This window comes from Genypterus blacodes, unplaced genomic scaffold (genome assembly GCF_046128005.1).
Source record: "Genypterus blacodes isolate CSIRO-AG114 ecotype Tasmania unplaced genomic scaffold, CSIRO-AGI_Gbla_v1 ptg000058l_1, whole genome shotgun sequence".
In the NCBI taxonomy this organism is placed as follows: domain Eukaryota; kingdom Metazoa; phylum Chordata; class Actinopteri; order Ophidiiformes; family Ophidiidae; genus Genypterus; species Genypterus blacodes.
In genome coordinates this window covers 5,714,475-5,736,079 of record NW_027466870.1, presented here as the reverse complement: position 1 = coordinate 5,736,079, position 21,605 = coordinate 5,714,475, and the positions used below count along the sequence as shown (strand labels likewise).

Here is a 21,605-nt window from a genome sequence, read left to right as displayed (position 1 = left end):
TTGTAAGTGGCTACATAACCACAACCTTTGACCTAAAAATAAACGCTTATAAGCACTTATAAACACTGAGCATTTCTTGTTTCCCCTCCACTTATTTCTCGTGTTCGCCTGAATTTTCTGTTGACTGGCCTGCCCGCCTTTTTGTCGGACCATTGGTGGAAACAGAAATGACGGTGGGCTGCTGCCAATGAAGATGATGAAGGGCAAAATCTTCTTTCACGTCATCATTTTTAGTTTAGAAAATCTATTATCGCCACGACTTTTCTTCTCAGCGTGGTTTAACTGTGGAGCTTCACTATCTTTGCCCTTTAAAGTGGGTAGATGGATGATTCACTTGATTTACTTTCACATCAATTAGTTATATTGACATAAAACCGTTGCTGTGTGTCACAATGGGTTCACTTCACTGATAAGAAATTGTATATTAATTTATTAATTCATGATATTTTCCACAATCAGAACACAGGTGTACAGCTTTGGTTTTACTGGAGCTCTTTGATGTTAATATTAATTGGAAAATGGTTGTTGACTTACAAATACAGTAACACAAATTTCAGTTGAGTTCAAATTATCATGAAATGGTTAATGTGCAATTAAAACAATCAAATACAATCCAATATTCGTCAATATCTTTATTATTTACAATAGGCTTAACACTGATAAGCAGAAGTTCACAGTAATATAATGTGAGATTTAAATTAAAAAAACACACAAAATATATATTTTGTACAATAAAAAAGTTAATATGTTAGCATCTCTGCCATTTCTCATCCCTGTTTAGATTCACATATTTCTTTATGGTGTGTGTGTGTGTGTGTGTGTGTGTGTGTGTGTGTGTGTGTGTGTGTTGTTTTCATTGCACTCGTACAACTGAAGAAGTGGCCTTTGGCATAACGATGGGTACATACATGTTCTCCTGCACTGTTCTCAAAAAAACAGGGAGACAGGAGGAAAATAGATATACAGGATAAATATAGGCGGCATAAATAAAGATAATGCTAAAGACTGATAAAGAATGTGGTCGGCTGAAGTGTTAGACATGCTGTTGGTTCAGTTTAACAGATTAACCAGATCAACAAATTGACCGTTAGCACTGAAATACTAGAAATGTGTTGCATTGTGGGTAGTTTCAAAGGCTTCCTTTACAGGGAGACGGCTTCTTTTTGATTAAGCGGAGGTAATTCTCCGTCTTTGATAAGGCTCGGATATATTTGAGTGAAAACTGATCCAGGGACGCATTCAGAATCATTGCCAACAAAACAGGCAAAACTGGCACGAGGCAGTCAAAGAATACAAGAGAAAACTGTTAGAAAAACCTTTGAAGTGATCAGTTTATGAAACAGAGCAGCTTGTGTTTAGTGCACCAGACTCAGCTGTGTTATTGGCTGGAGAGTTAACACATCATGGCGTGCATATTGCCACACGTGATCTTAGCAACCAAGTGTTGTAATACATTGAGTAAATAGACAAAGTGCACCTTTTTTGTTTTCAAGTTTACATCTGTACGCCCCCGTCTGACAGAAATGCTTGTTGTCGTGACCTCATCACAATCTCATGACACAAACGGTATCCCTAAAGAACACACACACAAATGGCCCGATGATGGTAAACACACGGCCATACCTGTGAATATACTTGCAGTGATGATGTATTGTTAAAGTAATTGTTCACGAAAAGGCACCAAGAATTATATATTCCAAAAAAAAAAAGAAAAGAAGAGACAACTGCATTTTTGTCCTTGAAACTCACAGTGAATAGAAAACAAAACACAAATCTCTCATAGTATCCTGTTTGGCAAGAAGTGTGACATTTTACTGACACAAAAATCATGAAATGCACCAAAGAACATTGGGGAATTCATCAAGTGTTACGAACAGAGACATAGCCAGAGTGTTACAGATCTGTAGTGTTTACAGATGTTATTCTATTTGGAAGTCCTTGGATGCAAACATGGGTCTGAGGCCTTTCCAGTGTACGTTAAGAAGCAACCCAAAGTAACGCAAGCAAAAACATTTCACATGGAGATATCTGTGTTGTGTGTGTGTGTGTGTGTGTGTGAGCATATGTACTACTGGCACATACAGAGTTTAGAGGATTTACTGGCCCACATGCTTCCAAACAGCCACTTCAGCTCTTAATTCAATGATTTAATGTAACAATTTGTCTTTAAAAGGCCAGTAAATGCAAAACAAAAAATGGCACATTCTCATTTCAGATTCATGCACGTGATCCTTTGTCAGGGTTCATAAATGAATAGAATACATTCATAAAGCAGAAGCTCAGATCAGCGGTGAATGCATGGACCTCAGTTGCAAAACATCTCATCAGTCTAAAACATTTCTCCTCATGTCGTGACCACACATTAAAGTTTGTTTCCAGGATATGAAATAAATCAAATATTTACATAACATTTATACTTTTAAAATAGGTCTGTGCTTTTAATAAAAAAAGAATAATTTAAAATTCAAGTTCATACATAGACACATTCTAAAAAGCATTTTTCTTTGAACCAAATAATGTACAAATTTCTCATGTGCTGAAGACATACTGCAGTTTGTTGAGAGATCAGTACTGTGTGATTACTGTAAGCAGGTCGCTGCTGCTGCTGCACATCGCAGTGTTCATTCATCGACAAATCGGAGGCACTCAGGCCACAACAAGGCGACGGGGAGTCTGGCACTGTCCATACTGAGAAGGACACTTGGAGAAATACTGTCCCACTTCATCACCTCCTCCTCCTCCTCCTCGTGCTCTACCCTGTGCTCTCTCTCCTCACCCCTCTCTCCTACATCCCAATATGCATCAAAAACAAATGCAGTGTGCAAAGAAAACTGGACAGAAGTGTTGAAATGCATTAGGAGGACTGGGCCCCCCTGTCCCCCCCCCCCTTCATGTGGCACTGTGTTAAGGTGTAAACATCCGTCACTCAGTCATTCACCTCACTGGATACCCAGCAGCTTGGAGTTCAACACGACTGAACTTGTTTGGTCTCAAAGACGTTTTGCATTCACGCTCTTGATTCAGGAGTGAGCGGCTCTCGCGGCATAAAGGCAGAGTCGCCGTGGAAACAAGAAGGTCCTGTCGCGCTGAACTACAACTGCTACATATCTGTCATGTGGTCATTCATGTGCATATGACAAAACCTCCCACACCCACCCGTGATGATTTACTCGTTGCAGAACAAAACAGAACTTTATAAAACTGTAACTACATCATTGTGTCTTCTAATTGAATTCTGTATTTGGTATTACTAAAAGGTAAACGTGAGTCATGTAGCTTATTCAAACACTTGTCTTTTCCCAATATTGTAACCGATTGTGATTTCTGGCTCAATCTTCCTCATCTCTCAGCTTAGCGAGGACACATTGGAATGTCACAGTCACCACATCGTTTCTTCTCAGAGTTAAAAGAGTTAAAACAACACAACACTTCTATTGAGCTCTAGGTGTTGCGATGGGATTTGAACCCATTTCTCCCCATTTGTATGACGCTACAAACTATGAAAGTGGAATAATCTGAGACATGACCTGCACACAAACGACTATAGTGTTGATTTGAGACCCCAAAACCCGGAATCATGTTGAATTCTAATGTTTCCTGTTTCTGCTCTTTCAGCTTCATGGCTTCTGGTCTCTCACTGCTCCAGACACTTAAGCATGACAGAGTACACGTATGTAGAAAAGGCCTTATCCTCACCTCAAGCAGGGAAACAAGCGTATAACATCTCTTGTTCATGCTGGGCAACATCATCATCATGATAGACTGACAGATAAGCAGAGCGAGCGTCTCTCTTTTTTTCAAACCTACTTCCTGGGTTAGCAACACACAGCTGATCAAACTCCACATTCATTTAGCAAACAAGCCTTTTCTCACAACCGGGCGGAGACTCGGGACGAGAATGTTTCACCATGTGACTTAAACCACCTTTAGTTTGGTATAAACACTTTTTTTCTATGTACAGGTCAGAGCAAAACTATTGTCCACACTGGCATCTTTATGAAACAGTCTTTGTAAACAATAAAAGATGAACCTTTTGTAGTGATTTCTCTGAGGTACTTGAGATTCCTCCTCTCACTCTGTCACCCAAAAAGCTGTGAATAGAACCACAAACATAACAAAAAAGGGAATATAAGCGTTCTCTCGGGTGCTTAAGTGTGACTGGTTGGTGTCGTCACCGTGGCTACCTCTGTACAACGTCACTAATCTCTTTAATACAGCTGTGCAGGTTGTCCAATACAGTGCTGGGCCCCACACCGCTCAGTCCTCCGCCCCCGGACGATGAGGCCCTCAGTTCCTGCAGGCTGAGCTCCAGCTTGCCCACAGCCTCTCGGAACGCAAATTTGTTCCTCATCTGGGGGATGCAGTCCACGTAACCTGAGCAGTAGTCTAGCAGCTGGTGGCCGGCGTCCAGCACTTGGCTGCTGGTGGGGCTCTCTGTGGCCTGCAGAGCGCTGCTCAGGCACTCGGCGCACTCCAGCAGGGCCTCCCGGCTCACGCGCTCCAGCGGCACCCTCTCCACCTGCTGCCTGGTTCGCCGCAGTGCCACTTTGGAGCCAGCAGATGGCGCCGTGTGTGAGGCCATTGTCGTGGCCCCGTTGGCCATTTTGGTGGGAGTTAAATTGTTGGTGGTGGCAGAGGAGGAGGCAGGAGGCACTTGCGGTGGTGGCACTGACGGTCTACCGGTCGTTACTCCTCCTGATGCTCGCCCTGACCTATGACCTTTTAACGTGTCTCCGTTGACTTCCACGGGCGGTCCTACTACCTGCTCCTCCCCGTCAGCGCTGTAGGAGTGCTGGAGGCTACGCAGAGTGGGAGGGGGAGGAGGAGCACATTTGGGTTTGACGAGTCTGGGTCTGTCTCTGTCTGCTTGGTGCTCAGACAGCAGTTTGAAGCGGTTCCCCTGAGAGTCCAGCCCGACCAGGTGCACGTCAGCTGGGCTGTGCTTCAGCGTGGGGGAGATGAGGACGGGGACTTTGTGGTTGTGTGTTGGAGCACCTGTGGCACCAGATGACGCGCCTGAACCAGAAGTCTTAGCGGGCGACGCCCACCCCTGCTGCCTGTCCGCTCCCGCCCCGCCCTCCTCTCTGCCTTCTTTAACACGGGACAGAGTGTCCGACTCCCCCACTTCCCCCCCGACCCCAGGCGCCCTCACCCCTGGAGCGGTGCCCCGGGGGAGGAGTTTGGCTTTGGGCCTCTCCCTGATTTGTGCCGTCCCCTCGTCCATCCTCCTCAGCAGGGACTCGGAGGGTCGTACCGCCCCGTTCTCTGGCTGAGAGGTTGTGGACGCGGTCCTTTCAAGAGGGGGCTTAGCACTACGGTTCCTAGGTAAAGTGAGGGCCATGCGTTCCAGGTCTGGCAGCCCAGCTGACATTGAGGAGGTAGAATTGGACCGTGGGAAGGGTTTGGGTCCTCCAACCATGCTTCCACCTTCCTCTGAACAGGTGGTCTTCCCTGTCCGTAGTCCCAGGGTCTTTTTGATGAGTCTAGGGGTAAAGAAGCCAGCTAAGCCCCCCCAACTGCTGCTACTCCCCACCTGAGAACCAAGGCCCCCGCCAGAGGACTTCTGTCCAAATGTGGCTCCACAGCAGCGCGACTGTGACTGGGTGGGTTCCCCGTGAGAGTGGGAGGGAGAGGCAGAGAAGCCCCCTAAAGTGTCAGACTGGGACATGGGCGGGGGGGCACTGAAGTCAGCCGTGGGCTCGTACTTCTTGTGAGGTTGCGTCTCCATTTCCCGGAAGGAACTGCTCCTCTTGGGCGGCGTGGGAAGGCTCTGTTGAATCTGGGTGGACGGCGAGGAGGAAGAAGAGGAGGAAGACTTCTTCTTCATGAAGGAGCTGAAGAAACCAGTTTTCCGGTCCCGGGTGAATGTGCCGATATCCTGTGCGTCCTCCAATAGACTGTTGGGAGATTTGTCCCGAGGCTGCTGCTTCCTGGGCAGAGCCGGGGAGCTGCCCGACCGACTGTCCCCTCCCAGCAGAGCTGAGGCCCAGCCTACAAACACACACACACACACACACACACACATACAGGAGAGAAAGATTAACACCACACAGCAAAGCCAGGCGGGATTCACCAGGAACATGTCAATATTTATTCAGTCTAACCACTGAAAGACATTGTTTCGAGGTCTTTTGGTGGTTGAGTTTGTTTGCCTGTATGCATTAATGTCACTCATTCTATAAGACAGCTGTGTGTTGTTGTAATGAGATGGACATCGATTCCTCCTCTACTAAAAGCTGCGTTCTTCCTGTGGGACTCCTGAGTGAGGAAAAATCATTTGGGGGGAAATGGACGGAAAGTTTTGAGGTCATGCCAGAGAGCGCCGAGCGACAAGCTGCAGATTTAACAAGCTGAGTTAGTAAAAGATGGGAGGATACTTCAGGGACCGGGTGAGAGGGCAGGGACGGCCGAGTCTCATGCTGGGAGAGGAGGCAGTGAGTGTTTTGTTTAAAGAGAAGTTATTTGACTCTCTGGCTAAACTTCACATTAATACAGACTGAGGCAGAGTCTCCACTAAGCAGACTGTAGATGGAGGTTAGTGGAAGGAAAGTAGCCAAGTTCACCGACTGATTTAATACTGAAAATGTTATGTCACTCAATAGCAGCTCAGTCATCTCATGTTAACGGATCTGATCTGAATGACGATGTCAGCTGGGAGGTCAAAGGTCAATCACTAGTTATTCTGTAGAGCTTCTGTTCATTCAAATATGAAAGCGCCTGAAACAGTTATGATAACTAAAAGGACCATGGAGGTGTTCTCATCTACATGCTTGTGTACAGGGTCCTGAGTGTGTGTGTGTGTGTGTGTTCACAGTACTGGTGAGCATGAACAGAAGAGGGGATAATAAAGGAAAAGGTTTGATCAGTTTGCTTTACAAATCAATTAAACATACAGAAAAATTAAAACAATTTAATAACAAAACAAAAGACAAATAAATAATTATTAAAACAACAGACAGACATGATGTCTTTTAATGTTGGGGTTATCCACATGTAACAAGGAAGAGTCGCTCCATTCTTTGTTATTTTGTTTGGTAAATTCAAATCCAAGATCAGACTTTTTGAATTGATTTCAAATGAATTCATCAGATGCCATCTGCTGGCTCTGCGGCTCAGTGAGGAAGATGATGGCTCTTCTCTTCAGACGGAGAGCCTGCCGTCTCTGCAGATGACTGCTGTCCGACTCGTTGCCACCTGGCATACCTGCGGAATCATAACAGGCCAGGTCTGATTGGTTGGCAGTGAGGTGGGCGTAGCTGGGTGTACCTGAGTGACCGTGTGTGCTGCGGTCGGGTCGCCCGTCCAGCCCGCCCTCGATGTTCTCCTTGTTTTCAGTGTGCTTGTGGAGTGTGCGGGACTTGGAGGGCAGCAGGGGCATGTCGTGGCTGAAGGAGTGCAGTGCTGCACAGTGACCAGAGGAGGCGGTCTTACACAGTTCCTCTGCTACCTCTGCAATGGAGACAAGACAACACAGCTTCAACAAGCAGCCACAAACTACATCTAATTCAACTTTCGTTTACTGACCTAAGAAAACTTTCATTACAACATGTTCTCTCACTCTCTCTCTCTCTCTCTCTCTCTCTCTCGCCTGATTAATCCTGTGTGTTATTCTCCCCTCTATTTAGATGTCTTGTATTCTTTCCTGTTACTATGTCAGTATCTCACCAGGGCTCATTAAAGTTTCATTTGATCAGGGATCCTCTCCAGCTGCCTCTCCTTTAAGTACACAAATCAAAGTCAGAGAGACTGATCCCTGATCCATTAAGGCTTAATGGGCACTGCTATTTATAGAAGCTTGAGAAAAGCTGCGCCTGAGCTCCTGAGCTCAGCTACGTGTTCCCTTACCTTCAGAGATGCTGGAGTCATGAAACATTGTCTCAAATGCTTGGTGGATCTCAGCAAATGAAGGTCGGTCCAGTGGGTTCCACTGCCAGCCTGGTGACAAACAAACAGAACGGTCTATTTAGGCTAAAGCACTGCACAAAAGTACTGCATGAGATGAAGACACAGGCTGTCTGTTTATGTTTCCCTAACAGTGCGTAGGCAGGTTAGCTGCTACTCACAGGCTCTCATGAGTTCATAGACTTTGGGAGGACATCCCTCAGGCTGCTCCATGCGGTACCCTTTCTCCAGCAGGTCATAGACCTGAGACAGGTCGATGCCCGGGTATGGAGACATGCCGTAGGTAGCTATTTCCCACAGCAGCACCCCGAAAGCTGCAAGCAACAACAATACAGAGGTTCAAACATTTGCGTGATGGATATTAGTTAAAGAGTGTTAAAGGGCAAATGAATGAGGATGAGAATGTTTCTTCAGTGCGACTCACCCCAGACATCAGACTTAATGGAGAAGGTGTTGTAGGCGAGGCTCTCTGGCGCCGTCCACTTGATGGGGAACTTGGCTCCGGCGTGAGCTGTGTAGGTGTCGCCCGTCATCAACCTGCTCAGACCAAAGTCTGCAACCTTCACTACATGATTCTCCCCAACCAGACAGTTCCTCGCTGCCAGATCCCTAAGAGACAGAGGAGGAGGAGGAGGAGCGGTGAAAGGAAGTTCATCAGGGTAGAAGAATGTGTGGCGACATGAGATCAATACATGTGCAAGTAGAGGCAGGCACATACACACTCAGATTTGTCCTCACCTGTGTATAAAGTTCTTCTTCTCCAGGTATTCCATAGCAGAGGAGATCTGTGTGGCCATGTACAGCAGCACCACAGCGTTCACCTCCTCCTTGTCACAATCTCTCAAGTAGTCCAGCAGGTTGCCATGGGGCATGTACTCTGTCACGATGTAGAAGGGAGGCTCCAGAGTACACACACCTGTGGGAGAGGAGGACAGGAGGGACACATGTGAGCCTGTCTGCCTGAACCAGATCTGTCATGATTCAGGGGGATAGAACACATTGAGGTGATGTACTGACCTAACAGCTGAACCAGGTTTGGGTGTTTAACCTCTTTCATAACTGCAGCCTCTTTTAGGAACTCCTCCACTTCCATGGTGTCCTCCTGGGAGAGGGGAGATAAAGGAACAGTTAGGATAACAGTGCAGGTGTAATTCAGAGATCAGCCTGCAGGGGGTGATCTATAGCTGCAGCTGTGCCCGAGCCTCAGTCCGGCCGGCTCTCCTCACCTTGAGCGTTTTGACGGCCACGGTGAGGTTGTACTTCTTCCACACGCCCACGTACACCTCGCCGTACTGGCCTCCCCCCAGCTTGTGCTTCATGGTGATGTCGGTGCGCTCCATCTCCCACTTGTCGTGGATGGGCGACACGCCGTACACCGTGGGCTTGTTACATTTGGGCGCCGGGTAGTGCAATGTGGTGACCAGGCCGTCGGCTACAGTGGAGTGGTGGTGGACGAGCTCGGCCAGGGTGGCGAAGCGGCTCTCCGACGTCACATATACCTGAGGAGGGGAGGGAGGGGGGAAGAGCAGAAAATAAAGACGCGTCCGTTCTTCTGTAAAGCCCCAACTCATCTAACATCATCGGGCCTCTACCTTTCCGTCAGAAGAAGTGTTGATCCGGTAGTGGTAGACTCTCCCTTCGTACCGGAGCGAGATGGACAGCTGGCCGGGGCTGCTCTCGCTCTCCCGCACCAGGAAGCTGCCGTTGATGAGGGAGGAGAGCAGGTACTCGGCGGCGCTGCGGGAGACGGGCCCGTGGTACCAGCTGTGCTTCTCCAGGCTGTTGACCGGGGTGATGTAGTTGGACGGCACCCAGCCCTGCCCGTTCTTAGAGCGGACCTCGCTCCACTCGCCATTCTGATTGTAGCCCAACACGCGGAGCTTCTCACCTGGACACACACACACACACACGAGGGGGGAGGAGACATTTAAACCTGGGTGATACAGCTGGACAGTCTGCTGCTGGACTGTCCTCCTGAAATCGTCCTCACGCTTTAATCATTACTTCTCCAATGTGAAGAGGCGTTCTGTAATCACAAGCACGGAAAGAATGCCGCAACGTTTCATGGAGCAATTAAGCGTCTGACGTAGATTACAGGTTTTCACTCGACAGCTTTTCTTTCTTTCAAATTGCTTAGCTACAGGCGGGATGGAGGAAAAACATTTGCCGTGGGGTTTGGGTCTCGTGTCATGATACCTTTAATAACAGGTCGCGACACGGCAGAGGAGTGGAGATATGATGTGGCTGCCATAGAAACGGCATGAGGAGATGTGGAACAATGACAGGGTTGGGTGTGCGGCATATCTGTCAGAGAGGGGTCGGCAGAGCGCCGCGTGTAGCGACTCGCTCTGCTGCCTGTCTCCGTCCGCCTCTTACGTCAGCGCTGGAGACGAGGCTGGAGGAGGGAGGGAGGGAGGAAGGACGGAGGGAGGAAGGAGGGAGGAAAGGAGGGAGGACGGTGCCACAAATGCCTGAACGGAGCAGCGAAAGCAAGAGTGTGTTTGTATTGACTTTCTCCTCTCCTACAGGTCAAAGCGACACGCAGCTCGTCTGTCCTATTGTGTCTCTGTCCCTCTGTCTGCACTGACAACAACCAATCAAAAACACTCCAGCACACAGCGTCCGCTTAGGAACAAAAGGACATGGATACTGTATGCTGCTGAAACTAATACTCCATTTTGTTTTGTACATCTTGAAACGTTTAGTTTATAAAGGCAAACAGTGAAAACAAGGATTTGGGAGATGGATCTCTCCGGGCTGGGAGGGACGGAGTGAGAGATGAAGAAGACAGCGGGGACACACTGGGGCCTGTGAGAGACAGAGACGGCCAGGGGGGACAGAGACAGGAAGTGGACAGCCTTCACTTTAGGCCTGAGTCGCCCTTTGCTTCCCTATTCGCTCCGCTCACGTTTAGGATCAAAGTATTCCTCGACCTCGTCACCGCATTCCTTAGTCATCACTGAGGACTGCGCGGTCGCCTGGAGGCCGTGGCGACCGTGACGACCGTGACGCCTTAATATCTGGGAGCGAGCGGTCAGAGCTGCATGTCTGAGCTCCTCAAACTATTAGACGGGAGACGCCAACCCAAGCTGAACGGTGCGAACCCACGAGTCTCCGCTGAGTCTGTGCCTCCTGTGGGAGTGGAAACACTGAGTCCCTCCCTGAGTGCCTCCCTGCCTTCCAGCAGGGAGACAGGGAGGCCGTGTGTGCTTGAGACCATGATGGGCCCCAGACGCAGACACGTTAAGTCTCTGTGCTGGGCCTCCTCTCATCCACCTGTCACTGTCACAGATTCCGTGTTATTATTCCGTATCGTTCCGGCGCTCATGTCCCTGTGTGAGAGAGTAAAGTGCCATGTGGGCGGCGAGCTCAGACTCATGCTGTGAGTCAGAGTCTAAACATCGCTCCAAACCCAGGCAACAGCTGTGGAAGTGTTAAAATGATGGATAATTAACACGTTACACCGCGTCTAATGCTTTATGTTGGCTGGACTGACTGTAGACGACATGAGGACATGTTTGGCTCATTACTGAGGCAGCTGGTTGCCTGGTAGAGAGGAAGAACTAACCTGTAAACAAGAAAACAAATCTATGCTACACTACCATCATCTACACCACCATACACTATTATTCTTCATCTGCTGGCCTCACTGAAGGCTGAACTCATTCATCATCCTCAGTGTGGCTGGACATGGGCGTTTTCAGCCGTTTGCCAGATGGAATGATGAGGTAAAGGTGTGACAGAGGGCAAGATCGAGGCGTGTAGCAGAAACTCTTTCAGGAGGTGTGAGGCATCGCTGCACTGCAGGCCCAACAGGTGGAGTGGGGACGTGACGCAATCACACAGGAGCTTGGGTAACCTCTGTTGACTCGCAAACATTCCTCTGGCATCGCTCAACTTTACTCACTAAACACTTTCGAGGAGTAAATCATTTGCCAGCCATTGACGTCGCACACAAACACACAACACACAACACAGCGTGGCCCAAAATGATGGCTGATGTGTGGAGGCTCTATGGTGGAGCGGCGTGGCCGGATGCAGCGGCGTGTTGTTTGTTTACCTTTGGTGATGCTGAGCGTGTTGTCTCCGCTGGCCACGAAGTCGTAAAGTGCAACAAAGAGGTTGGGGTCGCTCTCGGCCGCACCCAGTAGGTTCTCCTTGGAGCTCCAGCGGACGGCCTCCGTCAGTGCCGCCGAATCCAGGCCGAACGGCCGGTGGAGAGCTTCTGGAGGGAGAGGAGAGGAAGATCTTCATTTAGACCTCACATACACACATTTATGCAGCGCAGACATCCCGCTATCTAACTGTCAATACCACAAGATCTGAGACAAAGCTCCTGTTCTGAGACCTTTTCCCCCTGTGAGTCCAGGCCCAGTTGCCTGTCTGAGCCCCGTGTGGAGGCCGCTGCTGCCCAGTGCGGTCCAGTCCTCCTCGAAGCTGCTGTTTGCCTGTAGGCACCTCAGAACCATAACGTTAACCTGTCCACACGCCCAGAAACACTAATCACATGCTGCGCACACTCCAGACGCTGTGTGTGAAGCCCGAGCCTGCTAGGAATTGAAGTGGGAGTGTTTGGGACGCGTATATATGGAGAGAAGAGCGGGCGAGGGAGGAGCCACGGGACGGAGAGGGAGAGGGAGGAAAGGCTCCCTTTGTTTTCTCAGCCATCTCTACACATGCCCACGCCACGGAATATGAACTAGTGGACGCGTAGCTAATGTGTGCTGCACTCGACAGCTGCTGCCAAAGTCCCTGCGTGTCTGAACAGCTGCTGGAGGGAGTGGAGGAGTGGAGGAGTGGAGGAGGAGAAGACTGAGCGCTGAACAATCCACTCCTCACACTGACTCACACTCTGTTATCATGAAAGCTGCTCCAATACACTCTGTCTGTTTGTGGCTTCATAGCTGAGAGCAGAGAGACGGTCAGGATGATAAACAAATCACGGGAATAACACAACTTTAAAGGCCAATAACAACAATAAACTGTAAATGTTGAATGCGTATAGATGAGCTGCATCTCTGAGCTTAATGCAGTGTTAAACAGAGTGGAGGAACAAATGTCAAGAGAATCTCCACACCCACACACACACACACACACACACTCTGCCTCCATCATCCTTCTCCACCTGCAGACTGAGGAGCGCCCTACCTTTATTCTGGACCAGCATGCACTGCAGCGCGGCGCTGGCTGTGACCTGACTCAGCCACAGCTCCCAGTACATCTTCTGCCCGTGTTCAGTTCAGTATCCCAGAGTGTGTTAACCTCCGTCCAACGTGGCGACTCCGAGCCCGGCGGTTCTTAAGCTCCTCAGCGTTTGCCGCCCTCAACTACGGCGAAGCGTAGAGCGCGAGCGTGGCGTCTAAAACATCCTCTGGCTGAGAGAGGAAGGAGATGCAGGCGAGGGAGTAACAGAGACCCCCCAGAGGAAGTATTTACCCACGCCGGCCTTGGATTAAACCGCCTAAACTTCTGAGGCTACAGTCGTGACTCGCTGCCTCCTGCCGAGAAATCCTTAGTGTCTTTGATGTGGCGGGGAGGACTCAGGGTTTCCATGGTCCATCTGGAGAGCACAGACGGCCATGACTGATGTTCTCTGCGGTGGGACGCACAGTGAGGGACGTGGCAGCGGTGTGAGGGAGAGAGAGAGGCGTGTGGGGGGAGGAGGGGGTACCTATGGCAGATACACACACGTTGGGGGTCGGGTGAGCGGTGGGGAGGAAAGTTGAGCTCAATATGACGAGGGGGGTGTGTGTGTGTGTGTGTGTGAGGCCTGGGCCGAGCAGCAGATGGCCGGTGCGGTTTACCCTCGGAGGGGAGACTTCTTATTGACTCGCACTTGCCTCTGTGCGAGTGTGTGTGTGTGTGTGTGTGTGTGTGTGTGTGTGTGTGTGTGTGTGTGTGTGTGTGTGTGTGTGTGTGTGTGTGTGTGTGTGCAACTGCTCCACACAGGCCCAGGCAGCTGTTCTCACACGGCTGCACGTCACGCCGCTGGTTTCTGAATTATTCTACGCAGAATACGTAGACGCCAGGAGAATCAGACACACACACACACAACCTGAGACACAAAGATCAATACGCAAAATTAATCACAAACCACTGATGCGTCAAGTAGACCGAGACCTGCACAAAAATAATCTAATTCCAGCACATTGCCTACCATCCAACATCTGGAACCCAAACCTGTTTCTTTAAATCAATCTAAACTCAAACGCATCGATCTGATTCACAGAGAATACAGAGAGCAGCAGGACGCTCTGCTCCCTGAGCTGGAGCTCACGTGCTGACACGTTTGATTGAGGGAGCAGTTGGTCTGCGTGGGGTTTGGCGTGTGCCCGTCACGGTGCCTCAGTGTGTGTGTGTGTGTGTGCAGCACATGTGCACATTCTGAAGAAACTACGGCTTTGTGCGACAGCGGCGCAGAGAGCGTATGTGTGAGTCTTAGGGGCAAGCCAAGCGTACAGCCTTTAAGACAGCTGGAACAGAGGTGACCCCGGGCCTAAAGCACCAACGCACACACACACGCGCGCACACACACATCACACACCCTTACCAATGGCGATACTGAATCTCCTCGGCTGTCCCGGGATCCTGCTTCCCCTTGCAGCTGTTTGTGTGACTGTCTGCTGGATTGAGAGAGAGTGTGTGTGTGTGTGTGTGTGTGTGTGTGTGTGTGTGTGTGTGTGTGTGTGTGTGTGTGTGTGTGTGTGTGTGTGTGTGTGTGTGTGTGTGTGTGTGTGTGTGTGTGTGTGTGTGTGTGTGTGTGTGTGTGTGTGTGTGTGTGTGTGTGTCTCAGTCTGTCTACAAACACTTCACCAACCAATCAAAGTATCGCCACGGCCTTAAACATTACATACACATGCTAATCAGAACCGATTCCGATCACACGTGAAGGCCTTGGCCGGTTTATTTTTAGCTGCTGGAGAATAAAACAGAGCAGCGTGATGTCCAGAAATATCCCAGCAGAGCAGAACACAATGATGGAGGTACGGAGGGCTGCTTACAGGAAGCCAAACAAAGAGCACAGAGCCACACGGAGAAGATATTACGCAACCCGGTCAGGACGGGAGACAGGAGGGGACGAGAGCTGGGGCGGACGGGTGATGATGTAATGAACAATAATCACAAATGGTGCTTGGACCTGGATCTCCTCATGAACCATATTTGTAAGTAACTTATTGACAGTATAAAGAGGAGGGACGACACATCAAACTCATCAAAGCTTCATCACCATCGTGTGAGGAGGAAGTGAGCTCTACATAACTCTGTGAAGTAGGGAGGCAGTGGCTCAGTTAGGGAGGCAGTGGCTCAGTGGGTAGTGCTTCCGCTGGGGAACCGGAGGGTCGCCGGTTTCGGGCCCCTGCCGAGGTGCCCCTGAGCAAGGCACCAAACCCTCAATTGCTCCCCCCTCTGCGAAGGGTGGTAATGTAATGTAAGTCGCTTTGGATAAAAGCGTCTGCCAAATGATCGTAATGTAATAACGTCTGCTCATCATTTCAGCTCAATCACAACATAAGTAACTTTTCTGTGACCTGAAGTTCTTTTATCTACCTTTGTTGAACACACTTATTGTAAGTCGCTTTGGATAAAAGCGTCTGCTAAATGATCGTAATGTTATGTAATAAGTGCGTCTACACCCTCTTAGTTCATCCACTGCTCGCATACTTCACAACCATGTCGAGACCTGTCCTGAACACACACACACACACACACACACACACACACACACACACACACACACACACACACACACACACACACACACACACACACACACACACACACACACACACACACACACACACACACACACACACGCACGCACACACGCGGCTTTAACGCATCCTGGTGTGGCAACGACTGTCTGACTAAGCGGTTGCACAAACGCGCCGATGGTTGCCGGGAACGCCGTCAATGTTCCCTATTCATCTCCTGGTATATGGCTCGCCGTGTCTGCGGTCTAAATGGAAAACGCGGCAATTAGGGGAGCGGACAAAGGCCAGTCTGAGCCTAAGGGCTAGCGGATCATCCAGGGGTGGAGAAGAATGGAGGCATTAGCCCAGACTTCAGCCGGACGGGCCTCTCTCAGGGCCCGTTAGGGGTTAATAATGGGCTGTAAGTGCTTCCCTCTAGGTGAGCTGCAAACACGACTGAGTGCTCTTTAGTGGGACAGCGGAGAGTGGCACATCAGAACTTTTCTCCTCCTGTCTCTTCGTGTGTGTCAGAGGAGCAAAGATAGAAACCTGGTCAGAGTTTAATCATCAAGAAGAAAGCGGCTCTGCCCTGGATGAAGAGGATTAAGTGTCCTGATGAGCTGATGAGCTCCGCCCACTCATATATTACAGAAACCCCACCATAAGATACCGCCGGAGGTGTGTGTGTGTGTGTTTATATTAGCCAACTCCCCGCGGATAGAGAAGTGTGTAGGCCGCAGGAAGTCTCTGCACAGTCTATAAAGAATGCTGTCCTTTTTCCTTCTTCGTCATCACTTTTCTCCTTCCTTCTCGTTTTGTTTCGAGCCCCGATCTCTGGACAGCTAGAACGTGTGTGTGTGTGTGTAAGACGTGCTCAGGCTTTAAGCTACTTTATTTTACCCTCTATGGCGTTCCACTACTCACTCACACACTCTGTTCTCTCTGTGTGGGTCTATCATTTATCTGTAATCAGCTCCTGGACTGAAGCAATTTGCTTAAAGTGCCCTTGAACCGCACTGGAGGAGGAGCAAAGGAGGACGTCTCTATGGAGATGAGCAGCGTTTTTGACTTAAGAATCAGAATAAAGTGAAAACAAAGGGAAAGAAGTGAATAAAGGAAATAAGATTCAGCAGCATCAGACGTGTGAGGAGGGAGGAGCTTAAGGTCATGTGACTGACGGCTCAGCTGGAGCTTTGAACCAGGAGGACGACGTGTGGGATAATCCTCAAAAAGAGATGCACCGTGTTACAACTTCACTGTCGCCGGAGTCCCTCTGTGTGTGTGTGTGTGTGTGTGTGTGTGTGTGTGTGTGTGTGTGTGTGTGTGTGTGTGTGTGTGTGTGTGTGTGTGTGTGTGTGTGTGTGTGAATGCTTGCGGCAAACGTGAGCAAATGTGCTTTTTCAGCCAGAGACTTGAGCCTGCAACCCAGACGATAAGCAGCAGTGATAATGCCGGCGACAGCAGACTGATCCTGGAAGCAAATCAATGCTTAACAGTCTTGGCAATCACAGCCGCCTCCTTTTCACTCTGTATCTAATATTTTCACTGCTACGCTATCACGGCTCCAGTGAGGAAAACTGAGATTTTAACCCAGAACCACGAGAGCACTGCCACTAAATCTTAAACACACAAAGTTCACATGACGTTAGTGTTTTTGGGAGGACAGACGTAAGGGACAGTTTGCTGCTGCTGTGATTAATCCTCAGTCTGTAATGATGTGAGCGGCTGGGAGCTGCAGCCAAGGGATGAGACGGGAGACTGTGGTTTTGGGAGCTAGAGTGGGCTGACTGGTAGCAGATGCTCCGACTCCAGGCTGCCACTGGGAACACGGGTGAGCAAGCAGTCAAGCAAACAATGGGTTAGAACTGGGAACACTAATTAAAATATACAGACATGGGATGGGAGACCTTTTCAAATAGGCAGCAAAGTGTGTATTTAGGTAACTTTGAGACTGGGGAGACACACATGATGGACTGCAGACTGCTTGGAGACACACAGGCTTGTCAGTGAGTTGCTGTGTGGAGTTAGGATGCTGCCGACGGCAAGGAGAAACATCAATTATTGAACATGCGACCATTACAGCGTGGCTTCTGTGCAGTCTGCAGACAGAAACCACATTTCACTGTCTGAGGAACATAGAGGCGCTCCTACTGTCCATCACACTCACACACTCTGCTCCCTCTTCCTCATCAGTTTGCCCTAATTTCCATCCAGTTTCCACTTGAGGAGGTGTGGCCACGGCTCCTCCTGGTGGTTAACAGCAGACATTAGGACTGATTAGCTTCTGGCCTAATCAGGTATCTCGTCTTTTAAAAGCTATTTAATGCGACCCGTACCACGTGAAGCTTCTGAGAGATAACTTTAACCAGATTGTGCCTGGGCTGCTGTGTGACTTATCCTGTTTGTTGGGGATTTTGCACACCAAGTCCACAGAAAAGTGGATTTGTCCCTAATCTAATTCCACCCCTGATAGAAATCAGCTTAGGCCCTTGGATCCTGGATCCTCTTCTGTCCTCGGGGCAGCTTTAACAAAGCTACACTGAAGGTACAGCTGCTGCTCTGTTCAATAGCAGCGCTGCTTCTATGGGGAAAGTTTCTCAGAGCCATTTAAAGTCAAAATAATAACCTTCCTTTTGCTCTGTTGGTGCGATAATAGAACAGTTCTGGCACGTTACTGCTGTCAGTACAGCAATTAGGTTGACACGCCCACATATTTACAAGAGTATTATCCTTCAGGAGAGGCAAAATATGACAGCAGTTTCCCAGCACATTCAGCCCTCTGTGGTCATTCAATAGCAGGGAATGCTACTCATTGCAGTGTGTATCAGATGGACTCATTGCAGTGATGTCTGCATTCCTGACAAGGCTAATGTGGGAAGAGAAGGGCATCGATACACTCCTGCCACTGATTCACCTATACTGCACTTCAACCAATACTTGAGGAGGTGGCTGGCTGGCTGGCTGGCTGACTGGCTGGCTGGCTCCCGATGAGTCAGCACGGAGGCAGCCCACACTTCATCTGTCCTGTTTAGCTCAGTGTTTTGCAGCTGGCCTGTCGGCTCAGAAAGGTAAAGCTCATCTTGTTGTGAGACAGGGATGCTAAATATGTGATGAGGCGAGGGCAAATGCTGCAGCGGCGAGCAGAGCACAGGAGCTGAGTCACCTTGAGAAGAAGAAAGAGAGAGAAGACAAACAATAGCAGGCAGAACAGTCCTGGCTGTGCAAAGGCCAGTGGGCCAGGCAGCCTATCAGCAGCTGATTCACACCAACGGCTGCCAGCTCGCTGCGATTACCCCCCCCCCCCCCCCCGCAATGACTCACGGGCATACTGGTAGAGACTCTAGTGGAAGCACATGCACACATGAGAACCATTGATACACACTGGAATGATAAATAGCCACGACACAGGCATGAGATCCAAAGACCAATGCCATCAAGTTCATCCTATCAGTCCAAACACAGTGTTGTTGACTGTCTGACTTACAAGCTGATGCCATTACAAACTCATACAGCATTTCAAAAACTAAACCACTGATTGAGGAAGAAGCGTTAGATAGAAACAGAAACATCTTGCACTTCCTTATTTACTGAGAAAACCAAAACAGCTGCATTAAAGGATCTTGTGTCCAGATTTGAAAATGTTCCCGTTTCATTCTTACATAGAGAACAAAAACACTCAGTACACAGCCTGGATCCTCATCACTTAGAGTCTCTGCTCTATTATTGTGTGCTCTGAAGAGTAGCTGTCATTCTGCATCCTGGCTGCTGTAAAAAGGCCACTCCTGCCCCGAGAACACAACACTGAGTGCTGGTGCACTTTGCTGATCTCTGTGTGTGTGTGTGTGTGTGTGTGTGTCTCCATATCTGCTTCAAGCTGCCGAGATGCGACAGCCAGAAACTGAAAATGCGTTCCATTCCCAAGCGCTTTGAGCCTCCGTCTGTGCTGGCTGCTGCAGCGGTGTAGGCAGTTGGGTGTGGGCTATCAGTGGAAATGAGGCCCAGTGTTGCCAGTAGTTTTCAATCAATGAAATGCTTTGGAAGTGGGCATGTGGGAATATTCGCTGGAGGAAACATCCGAGAGAATAACTTTAAGTACTCTATTCCCAGTGGGCCAGGCCAAATGCAGTTCCCACATTTTACACTCTGAGCATCGTAGACATACGATGCGAGGTAAAGGTAAAGCCCCACAGACAAAACACATCATCCCATTAAAGCATCCTGTTATCTCCCTCCTAATGAGACACCGGTGTCCCAGAGCACTATGGCCTCACCATTACACCCCTGTGGATCTGAGCTGGTCTGGTAGCAAAATCAGAGCAGAAGAGGAACCCAGGTAACGGGAGGTTGACTGCACTTCACCCACATCGGTCCTTCTTAACTTACAGATCATATGAGGCCACAGATATCAACACTAAGCGATCACATTCCACGCAGGGCATTAGATTAGATTCACAGCACGCCAACACTTGCAAGCCAGCAGCTTTAAAATTAGACTTTGCATAGATGTAATCACATAATTACGAAAGAGGGCGATTTAAATTATTCACGGGGATCCCGACTCTGGCACATTGTGCAGTCAGCTTGTTAAGTGTGTTGTAACAGTAGACATCATCTGACAGCGGTTGTAAGCAAGCATGTGAAAGCCACTCGGTGCTGTAATGTGAGCCTGTGGTAGCCGCTATGGCGAGTTAATGGAGTGGAAATGCTACTCAGCCCCCCCGGAGGCAACAATCACTGTTTACCAAAGCGAAGTGTCACAAAGAGGAGCCTTAGATGTGAGCTTAACTACCTTAAGATGCAGCCTCGACCCTCCGGCAGTAGAGGATGCGCTCTCCCGTCCTCACGACCATTGTCTCCCACAAACACGATGCTACTGCCGAACTTAAACCGCTATATGCTGCTGTCAAAACGGAACCATTTAGATGTTCGTTCTGCCAGATTACCCGCTTCGTGTCAGCTCACACAGGGATTATAGAAAAATGTACACACAGTGAGATTATGAGAACATAGAGAGCAAATGTTGGTTGGCCATTTCCGCTAACGCGTCGTTGTCAAACTAGCGGACTCGGCTAGCAACCGCTGATTAGCAGCAAACAAACATGAAGCAGAAAAACGGAACAATTCCCCGTTACCCTCCTTTAATGGCTTAACGTCTCCATACCTGAATGTTGTGTGAATATATTAATCCCTGGGTCGGGCACGTTGACCGCAGCGCTCCTGCCCGGCGGTGTCCCGGTGCTGCTGCTGCCGGGCTCTCGGGGTCTTCTCCCGGCGCCGCTCCCCCGGTTCCCCTTCACTTGGTGAGGCTGGGGCGCGTGCGGCTGTGGCGGCTGGAGTCCGGCCGATGTGCTCTCACCGACGCGGCCTACCTGCTGTCCCATCCCGGCAGTGTGGTGTACGGACGTTCGGGACTAAGCAAGCAAACCCCTGCACACCTTTGGTTCACATCCCCCCCCAAAGTGGAGCGGCCTGGCCCGAATAATGTCCCCCCCTCCGTCCCTCCTCACCGAGCTAACGTTAACTAGCCTCTATTAGCTCGCTTGGCTAGCCCGTTAGCTCGTGTTAGCAGCTACCAGTGAAACCCACCCACCCTGCCTCAAACAATAAAATCACAACTCCGGCGTGTGACAGCGTTTGTGCCGATTCCGTGATCCGAGCGGTACCTGGGAAGAATTCTACGGTACCAGAAAAGCGAGATCCGGTAAAATCGGAACCTTTTCAGGCTCGTTTCGCCGTTGTCCGGCCGCTGCGCGCCCCCTCTGACGCCGCCATCTTTACCGCAGAATAGAAGATGTGTTTCACCAGGCGGGGGGTTCGATCCCCTGTCACCGCGATCCTCCAGCCTGCTCCCCTGCACCATCAGCGGGGTCTCAACAGCTCCTCGACACCGGCGGGGGCCACTGGGGGCCGCGTGAATTAACCCACATGGTCCTGCATAAAAGTGTACATTAACAATAGCGTGAAACTTTGCTATTGCTGTCATGTCAAGGAAGTGTGCTGAGATTTAATTTT

At 49.5% G+C, this 21,605-nt stretch overlaps 1 protein-coding gene across 1 annotated transcript; it reads right to left on the bottom strand.

Moving 5' to 3' along the window:
• Positions 1-800: 800 nt before the first annotated feature.
• abl2 (c-abl oncogene 2, non-receptor tyrosine kinase) lies at positions 801-21,396 on the bottom strand. Its single transcript, XM_076153058.1, has 11 exons — positions 20,755-21,396; positions 11,963-12,127; positions 9,495-9,790; positions 9,129-9,401; positions 8,920-9,004; positions 8,641-8,818; positions 8,327-8,511; positions 8,064-8,216; positions 7,846-7,935; positions 7,267-7,449; positions 801-5,991 (listed from the first exon to the last, which is right to left on the bottom strand). Exons 1-11 carry the CDS (start codon positions 20,972-20,974, stop codon positions 4,181-4,183), a joined length of 3,639 nt encoding a protein of 1,212 aa, XP_076009173.1. The 5' UTR covers positions 20,975-21,396; the 3' UTR covers positions 801-4,180.
• Positions 21,397-21,605: the final 209 nt, after the last annotated feature.

Bases quoted from the DNA above. Each gene is read 5' to 3' on its own strand.
- abl2 (XM_076153058.1), bottom strand. From the start codon at position 20,974: ATGGGACAGCAGGTAGGCCGCGTCGGTGAGAGCACATCGGCCGGACTC. The intron at 12,128-20,754 runs GTATGGAGACGT...CTCTCCCTCCAG, and splicing joins TATATTCACACAACATTCAG to AAGCTCTCCACCGGCCGTTC. The intron at 9,005-9,128 runs GTGAGGAGAGCC...CCCCTCTCCCAG, and splicing joins TGGCCGTCAAAACGCTCAAG to GAGGACACCATGGAAGTGGA.